Source organism: Lithobates pipiens, unplaced genomic scaffold, assembly GCF_037356315.1.
Source record: "Lithobates pipiens isolate NorthernLeopardFrog02 unplaced genomic scaffold, aLitPip1_a1.2 Scaffold_8, whole genome shotgun sequence".
Classification (NCBI taxonomy): domain Eukaryota; kingdom Metazoa; phylum Chordata; class Amphibia; order Anura; family Ranidae; genus Lithobates; species Lithobates pipiens.
Genome location: NW_027507903.1, coordinates 527,666,261 through 527,676,347, shown reverse-complemented (window position 1 = coordinate 527,676,347; position 10,087 = coordinate 527,666,261). Strand labels below are relative to the sequence as shown.

The 10,087-nt window shown below is 42.3% G+C and overlaps 1 protein-coding gene across 1 annotated transcript; it reads left to right on the top strand.

Moving 5' to 3' along the window:
* Positions 1-5,783: 5,783 nt before the first annotated feature.
* LOC143960693 (uncharacterized) lies at positions 5,784-9,778 on the top strand. The gene is made up of 2 exons (XM_077469494.1): positions 5,784-6,662; positions 7,326-9,778. The coding sequence occupies exon 2, from the start codon at positions 8,254-8,256 to the stop codon at positions 9,343-9,345; it is 1,092 nt and encodes a 363-aa protein (XP_077325620.1). The 5' UTR covers positions 5,784-6,662; positions 7,326-8,253; the 3' UTR covers positions 9,346-9,778.
* Positions 9,779-10,087: the final 309 nt, after the last annotated feature.

The following is a 10,087-nucleotide window of genomic DNA, read 5'->3' as shown; positions in this document are numbered from 1 at the left end:
GAGTTTAGGGTAATCAATGGCATTGATATCAGTAGCATTCCTAGTGTGCAGGCTCTTTAGCAACAGCCTGCGTGCAAAAAGTTGTATGTCTGTGATGGTCCCAAAGGGATCACAGTTTTCTTGTGGGCAAAATGTTAAACCACGCGCCAGAACCGCAGTTTCCACTGGTGATAGCGCGTAGGACGAAAGGTTGATCACACTGAAGGATTCGCTTGGATCCGTGTGACAAATGCGTCCAAGTTTCCTACTCCCTTGTTTAGTCGGGGTGAGGGAAATCCCCGCTTCGGGTTTAAAGAGTTCTGACCAGTTTCCAAATCGGATACATGGTTTTCCCTATTCTTGCCACTGCTTGTCCCATTAGTATTGGTGACGTCAGCCTTCTGGCTAACTTCCATAGATGATAGCATGATTTCCCTTCCTCTCTCATTACATGTCCCATTGCTGCGGACGGGGTCGGCCATCTCATCAAAATATGTGTATGGGGGGTCTAATGGTGCCAACACGGCATGTGATGTAGCTTGCAATTCCTTATATGTACTTGAACTTTCTGTTGGAATGTTGTCAGTGATACGTTTTTTACTATTTCCTTCCGGGGAATCCTTATTGCTTCTATTTCTTTTAAATTTGCCCCGAGGTTTCTGCATAGATTTAGCTCCTTCATTGGAGTTGGGCATGGCTTTAGATTTAGTGGTATTTCTTGTAGCGGGATGCACTTTCCCACTAGTATTATTATGAGGTGGTGTATTCGTATTCCATTTGTATGCCCGTCCTTCTGAGAAGGCAAACTTGTCCCTCCAATATTTGGCCTCCTTCTTGCCCAAAATGCTCTTATTGTGGAAAGATAAATCAGCACGGAGTTTAGTCCGGGATTCCACAAATAGAGCATGAGAGGCAAACGGTTGTAAGGCCTTTTCTAGGATACAAATCTCCTTGTCTAGGAGTGCAATTTGCCTGGTATACTCTTTGGTGAGGATAACCATCATTTGCTGTGAGCAAGCATTCAAGTTTGCCTCCCATTCAGTTTTACATTCACTACTAATTGAATCTACATTGGTGGACCCGAAGGCCCCAAAGGGTTAATTTTCTCCTTGTTGTATCTATCAAAAGATTTTATGTGCCAGAACAGTGCTGATTTTTTCTCAAGTAATTTCATCAATTTAGAAGTGAGAGTGGTAATCTCTGTGTCAGCTCGATCGTTCTTCTCAAACTCAGTTTCATACCCTAACATCAAAGTGTCCCATTCATGACCTTGAAACATATTCATATTCACTGTAGACATATTGTGTACATAAACAGAGTATATATATATACACCTCAATCACATCAAAATACTACTAAGTCAAGCTCATGTTTAAACCCTTGAGTGTTCAATTGCGGGGGAGGGGAGATCAGAGAAAGAAAAAGGAGTATGAAAGGAGAGTGAATAAGAGAGAAAAAGAAATGGAGAAAAGAGAAGAAAGACGAGAGAAGAAAAAGGGTGTTTAACCACCTAGTTTGAATAGTATTGGAAAGAACACACTGCTGACAAGAGCAAGAAGGGTGCTGCTCACCCCTATAAATCAGAAAAATAAAACGAATTCCCCCACCAACGGGATTTTTAGGCAGCAATAAACAATAAGCATAGCATACTATATAAAAAAGATTACTTTATTGTGTGGTAAAAACATGAGCTTCACCCAGGTATTTAAAATAAAAAGATATAAATAGAACCAAGCTTGTACATACAAAAATTGCAATGACAATTGGGCATACACTAAGCAGACCTAACTATAAATATACTGTATAAGATTAGTAACAGCAAAAATAAATAAATTTATAGTTCTAACGCGTTTCAACCACTAGGGTCTTCTTCAGAGATAGTCTGTTGATAGAGAGACAAGATACAACTTAATAAATCTATCGAATAGGATTAGTATTAAACATATTCTAGATTTGTTAGTGTAATTACCCAGTATGGTATTGCCGAGAGGTTCATACAAATTATAATGCTTAATGGTGGAGTTTACCCAGGTTCATGCTTAGACGTCCTTCACAAGTTACAAAAGATATATGATCCATGCATCTCGCCACAGAATCCAGCAGTGGGGTGAGGGTCGGAAGCCCAGAGGCGCGGCTCACGAGCGGTCACACGACAAAACCCTATGCCCCACAAAGGTTGTAGGGAATAGGTGCAAGCGTAGGCAGCCTGCCTGTATGGTAAGTCACGCCTGTGATGAAATCCCAACATAATCGCAATTAGACATATATATTTTTATATTTGTTTTTTATATTCTATATTATATATATATATAGACCCACATATGGGTATGGAGATATCTTATATATGATTTGTGTGCATATAAAGGGAATATCCCCAGATATCTGTATTCACATCCAAAAAAAAAAAAAAAAAAAAAAAAAAAAAAAAAAAGGGGGGGGGGGGGGGGGGAAAGGGAGGGAAGGGGGGGAAAGAAAAACAAAACTCAAAAGCCAAACACATATTAGAAAGAAGGAACAGAAACAACAAACGTGGATGAAATCAAACGTGAAATGACATATGGTAGGAATAGTGTGTGTGATGACAACCCGATATTGGGTGACTGGAGTAAATGAGTGAGTGAATGATGTGCAGGTGAAGTGAATAATGAGGTGAGAAGTGTGGGTGTTGGTGTGATGAAAAAAGTTGGAGGGATAACATATTAGGAAATCAGAGTGACAATGGGAAGAGTGCATAGGGGTGCTAGTGACGGATAAAGGTAAAAATGAAAATGCATGAAAATGCTAATGTTGAACTAGTGAGAGGTGACAAAAAAAAAAAAAAAAAAAAAAAAAAAAAAAAAACAACCATTCAGATGTGATAAACCATGTTTATACTGAAAGTGATAACAGTTACCTGGATAGCTGGGCTGAACAAAAGATTCCCAAAATGGAAAAGGGGAGACAGTAGCTGGGAAACTATCCCGGGAAGAGTGCCAGATACGGTCAATAACTCCTAGTCCATAGGGGCACCCCCATCTAAGAATGAATAGAATGATAAAGCGAGCTAGCTGTTAGAAAGGCTAGTTTTTCAGAAGTTTATTTAAGTAAAATGGGGGCATGTCAGCCAGGTTAGCAAATAATCAAACTTACCAACCAGGGATTCAAAGATACGAGAGTCCTTGTTTGTGTACAGGAGCTGATGTTTGCTGCCAAGTATACTGTGTTATATAGTGCCCCGGGATTGCATCACAGGCATGGCCGCCCACCCATTGGCTGGTACCGCCTATTATTGCTTGGCCGCCTAAACAGGTCGACCTCGTGTGAACGCCCCGGCGTCCCGGAAGGTCGTAAAGCGACCCCGAAACTACGTCACTTCCGACGCAAATGCACGACGTGATTGCGTCACGTCCGTCCGTACGAAGGGTCAGACGAACGTGAGGCACGTCCGGAAGTGTTCAGGGACGCCACCGACAAGGAAATACGTGTCTCCAATGGCTGGGCGGGACCAGCCCGCACCAGTCATATAGGGAGACATCTGTGGAGAGAGCCCTGCATGTGCACAGACAGGGGTCCCTCCTACCTTTGTCGGGGAGTCGCGGCAAAAGAGGCAAACAGCCCCCCACACACCACCTCCTCCACATAAAAGCGGAAGGGCATTGGAAGCAATGTGCGGAGGGACCATAAAAGTGGGGGACAAGCATAAACCCGGGTCAGGTCAATGTGGGGATATGTCGCTACTGTCCAATACCTCCCCTGGCCCCCAGAACAGGGATGGGGTGAAGGTGTGTGGGTAGAAGGCGGGGAGGGGAAAAAAAAAAAAAAAAAAAAAAAAAAGGGGGGGGGGGGGGGAAAGGGACAGGCGACCGATCCCAACACACCATTAGCTAAAAGAAGCCATTTGCCTAACCAAAGACAAAAATAAAAATAACATCTTTTTAAGATTATTACATATACACATATAGCATGCATGTCCCGACGTGCAAACGCACGTCTTTATTCAAGGACAGACAGAGTAAATATATAGCTAAGAGAATATATACAAACAGCAAAAATGAAGTGATAACATAATTATACAATAAATCACAGAAGAATATGGTGTTCAATTACGAACACTATACCATGGTACCCTGTTTAGTTGTAATCATAATAATTAGAGATTATCAACAATTTATGATAGGGGCATGGTCAGGGGATGTTCCTAGATACTAGGGATCGGAGGCTGCCCTGTTGGATTTTATGTCCTGCATGAATATAAACACATATAACCTCAAGTTTACTGTGACATATGACACTCAGAGCATTACGTTCTTAGATGTCACTATAGGACGCACCCCAGATAATTCCATTTTCACCTCTCTATACCGAAAAAGCACTGCCGGCAACACGGTATTGCACGCAGATAGCTTTCACCCCGTGGCCCTAAAACGGTCTATACCCTACGGCCAATATCTCCGCCTCCGTAGAAACTGTTCTAATGACAGTCTCTTTAAAGAAGAGGCACAGAAACTTCAGACTAGATTCCTTGCGCGAGGATACAGTCGCTCCTGCCTTCGCAGGGCTTACAACAAAGTTGCAGTGTTACCACGCAGGGACCTCTTGTTCTCTAAAAAGGAACGCAGTGACCCTACAGCGGACCCACTGAGGATCATTATGCGCTTCAGTAAACAACACAATATTATTTTGGGTATTATCCAAAAATACTGGTCGATCTTAAAAGACGATCCTAAGATCGGCTGTCTGGTTCCAGCACGCCCCCTTATCTCTTTCAAAAGGGCCTCTTCACTATACGATAAACTGGTGCAGAGCGAATATAGGAATGAGAACAAAAGGTCCAAACACTGCTCAGTTCTCGGCTCCTTCCCTTGCAATCACTGCTCATGTTGTAAATATATTAGACGTGATAAAACCTTCTGTCTACCAAACGGTGCCAACTTTCGACCCACACACTTCGTGAATTGTCAGACACGGGGTGTGGTTTACTTCTTAGAATGCGAGTGTGGGGCGTATTACGTAGGCAAAACAAAACAGGAATTCCATCGCCGAATGTCTAAACATGTGTACAGCATGGAAATTGGCAACTATTACCTGCCGATTGGACGTCACGTTGTGCAAATACACAACTACAGAATGCCTAAGTTCACATTTACTGCCCTGGACCGTATACACATACCTGCTCGGGGGGGCGACTGGAATAAGACCCTACTACAACGGGAACAGAGGTGGATACATAAATTGGATGCCACCTCTTTCCCAGGCCTGAACGAATCGGTCTCTTTTGCTCCCTTCCTAAAGGGGTTCTCCTCAGGGAGGACACAGTAGAAACCGGGTGTACCTGCCCCCTTTCTTTGTGAGCCCGTTCTCCTTTATGTTCCCTCTTTTTCTCCTCTCTAACTCTTTAGTAAGTATCTAGGAACATCCCCTGACCATGCCCCTATCATAAATTGTTGATAATCTCTAATTATTATGATTACAACTAAACAGGGTACCATGGTATAGTGTTCGTAATTGAACACCATATTCTTCTGTGATTTATTGTATAATTATGTTATCACTTCATTTTTGCTGTTTGTATATATTCTCTTAGCTATATATTTACTCTGTCTGTCCTTGAATAAAGACATGCGTTTGCACGTCGGGACATGCATGCTATATGTGTATATGTAATAATCTTAAAAAGATGTTATTTTATTTTTGTCTTTGGTTAGGCAAATGGCTTCTTTTAGCTAATGGTGTGTTGGGATCGGTCGCCTGTCCCTTTCCCCCCCCCCCCCCCCCTTTTTTTTTTTTTTTTTTTTTTTTTTTTTTTTTTTCCCCCTCCCCGCCTTCTACCCACACACCTTCACCCCATCCCTGTTCTGGGGGCCAGGGGAGGTATTGGACAGTAGCGACATATCCCCACATTGACCTGACCCGGGTTTATGCTTGTCCCCCACTTTTATGGTCCCTCCGCACATTGCTTCCAATGCCCTTCCGCTTTTATGTGGAGGAGGTGGTGTGTGGGGGGCTGTTTGCCTCTTTTGCGCGACTCCCCGACAAAGGTAGGAGGGACCCCTGTCTGTGCACATGCAGGGCTCTCTCCACAGATGTCTCCCTATATGACTGGTGCGGGCTGGTCCCGCCCAGCCATTGGAGACACGTATTTCCTTGTCGGTGGCGTCCCTGAACACTTCCGGACGTGCCTCACGTTCGTCTGACCCTTCGTACGGACGGACGTGACGCAATCACGTCGTGCATTTGCGTCGGAAGTGACGTAGTTTCGGGGTCGCTTTACGACCTTCCGGGACGCCGGGGCGTTCACACGAGGTCGACCTGTTTAGGCGGCCAAGCAATAATAGGCGGTACCAGCCAATGGGTGGGCGGCCATGCCTGTGATGCAATCCCGGGGCACTATATAACACAGTATACTTGGCAGCAAACATCAGCTCCTGTACACAAACAAGGACTCTCGTATCTTTGAATCCCTGGTTGGTAAGTTTGATTATTTGCTAACCTGGCTGACATGCCCCCATTTTACTTAAATAAACTTCTGAAAAACTAGCCTTTCTAACAGCTAGCTCGCTTTATCATTCTATTCATTCTTAGATGGGGGTGCCCCTATGGACTAGGAGTTATTGACCGTATCTGGCACTCTTCCCGGGATAGTTTCCCAGCTACTGTCTCCCCTTTTCCATTTTGGGAATCTTTTGTTCAGCCCAGCTATCCAGGTAACTGTTATCACTTTCAGTATAAACATGGTTTATCACATCTGAATGGTTGTTTTTTTTTTTTTTTTTTTTTTTTTTTTTTTGTCACCTCTCACTAGTTCAACATTAGCATTTTCATGCATTTTCATTTTTACCTTTATCCGTCACTAGCACCCCTATGCACTCTTCCCATTGTCACTCTGATTTCCTAATATGTTATCCCTCCAACTTTTTTCATCACACCAACACCCACACTTCTCACCTCATTATTCACTTCACCTGCACATCATTCACTCACTCATTTACTCCAGTCACCCAATATCGGGTTGTCATCACACACACTATTCCTACCATATGTCATTTCACGTTTGATTTCATCCACGTTTGTTGTTTCTGTTCCTTCTTTCTAATATGTGTTTGGCTTTTGAGTTTTGTTTTTCTTTCCCCCCCTTCCCTCCCCTTTCCCCCCCCCCCCCCCCCCTTTTTTTTTTTTTTTTTTTTTTTTTTTTTTTTTGGATGTGAATACAGATATCTGGGGATATTCCCTTTATATGCACACAAATCATATATAAGATATCTCCATACCCCATATGTGGGTCTATATATATATATAATATAGAATATAAAAAACAAATATAAAAATATATATGTCTAATTGCGATTATGTTGGGATTTTCATCACAGGCGTGACTTACCATACAGGCAGGCTGCCTACGCTTGCACCTATTCCCTACAACCTTTGTGGGGCATAGGGTTTTGTCGTGTGACCGCTCGTGAGCCGCGCCTCTGGGCTTCCGACCCTCACCCCACTGCTGGATTCTGTGGCGAGATGCATGGATCATATATCTTTTGTAACTTGTGAAGGACGTCTAAGCATGAACCTGGGTAAACTCCACCATTAAGCATTATAATTTGTATGAACCTCTCGGCAATACCATACTGGGTAATTACACTAACAAATCTAGAATATGTTTAATACTAATCCTATTCGATAGATTTATTAAGTTGTATCTTGTCTCTCTATCAACAGACTATCTCTGAAGAAGACCCTAGTGGTTGAAACGCGTTAGAACTATAAATTTATTTATTTTTGCTGTTACTAATCTTATACAGTATATTTATAGTTAGGTCTGCTTAGTGTATGCCCAATTGTCATTGCAATTTTTGTATGTACAAGCTTGGTTCTATTTATATCTTTTTATTTTAAATACCTGGGTGAAGCTCATGTTTTTACCACACAATAAAGTAATCTTTTTTATATAGTATGCTATGCTTATTGTTTATTGCTGCCTAAAAATCCCGTTGGTGGGGGAATTCGTTTTATTTTTCTGATTTATAGGGGTGAGCAGCACCCTTCTTGCTCTTGTCAGCAGTGTGTTCTTTCCAATACTATTCAAACTAGGTGGTTAAACACCCTTTTTCTTCTCTCGTCTTTCTTCTCTTTTCTCCATTTCTTTTTCTCTCTTATTCACTCTCCTTTCATACTCCTTTTTCTTTCTCTGATCTCCCCTCCCCCGCAATTGAACACTCAAGGGTTTAAACATGAGCTTGACTTAGTAGTATTTTGATGTGATTGAGGTGTATATATATATACTCTGTTTATGTACACAATATGTCTACAGTGAATATGAATATGTTTCAAGGTCATGAATGGGACACTTTGATGTTAGGGTATGAAACTGAGTTTGAGAAGAACGATCGAGCTGACACAGAGATTACCACTCTCACTTCTAAATTGATGAAATTACTTGAGAAAAAATCAGCACTGTTCTGGCACATAAAATCTTTTGATAGATACAACAAGGAGAAAATTAACCCTTTGGGCCTTCGGGTCCAAATCTTTCCCAATGTAGATTCAATTAGTAGTGAATGTAAAACTGAATGGGAGGCAAACTTGAATGCTTGCTCACAGCAAATGATGGTTATCCTCACCAAAGAGTATACCAGGCAAATTGCACTCCTAGACAAGGAGATTTGTATCCTAGAAAAGGCCTTACAACCGTTTGCCTCTCATGCTCTATTTGTGGAATCCCGGACTAAACTCCGTGCTGATTTATCTTTCCACAATAAGAGCATTTTGGGCAAGAAGGAGGCCAAATATTGGAGGGACAAGTTTGCCTTCTCAGAAGGACGGGCATACAAATGGAATACGAATACACCACCTCATAATAATACTAGTGGGAAAGTGCATCCCGCTACAAGAAATACCACTAAATCTAAAGCCATGCCCAACTCCAATGAAGGAGCTAAATCTATGCAGAAACCTCGGGGCAAATTTAAAAGAAATAGAAGCAATAAGGATTCCCCGGAAGGAAATAGTAAAAAACGTATCACTGACAACATTCCAACAGAAAGTTCAAGTACATATAAGGAATTGCAAGCTACATCACATGCCGTGTTGGCACCATTAGACCCCCCATACACATATTTTGATGAGATGGCCGACCCCGTCCGCAGCAATGGGACATGTAATGAGAGAGGAAGGGAAATCATGCTATCATCTATGGAAGTTAGCCAGAAGGCTGACGTCACCAATACTAATGGGACAAGCAGTGGCAAGAATAGGGAAAACCATGTATCCGATTTGGAAACTGGTCAGAACTCTTTAAACCCGAAGCGGGGATTTCCCTCACCCCGACTAAACAAGGGAGTAGGAAACTTGGACGCATTTGTCACACGGATCCAAGCGAATCCTTCAGTGTGATCAACCTTTCGTCCTACGCGCTATCACCAGTGGAAACTGCGGTTCTGGCGCGTGGTTTAACATTTTGCCCACAAGAAAACTGTGATCCCTTTGGGACCATCACAGACATACAACTTTTTGCACGCAGGCTGTTGCTAAAGAGCCTGCACACTAGGAATGCTACTGATATCAATGCCATTGATTACCCTAAACTCAGTATGAGAGAATTTAAGGCCTTGAGAGATCTGACACTTCTATACGAGGAAAACAATACTCTGGACCTCATAGACCAGATAGATCTGGATATGTTATTGGATACAACGAATGAACCCCCCAACACCCCTGGGTCTATGGTCAAAAAACCCTCAGGTAAATTTCCACCTCTAAGTCTAAACTCAAACATTGATACATTTGTTAAACAAGTATCTAGGGATATCCGCAAATTGCCATCTAGGAAATCTCACCCTAACAACTTAAATGTAGAAGAAATAAAAGCTCTTCACATGCTGACAAACAACGTCAACATCACAATAAAACCCTCTGACAAGGGGGGCAATGTTGTCCTTATGGACAACTCAAATTATGTACGCATGTGCCAAGAAATTCTAGACAACAAAGAATGGTATAGGACTATCCCGAGTACATTAATACAGACTTTTTACAACAAATTCTATAAGTTAATAGATGCAGCCTTGGCTCAGGGTGGTATCACAAAGGACCAACATGCCTTTATTGGAATTAAATACCCTAAGGCTGCCACCTT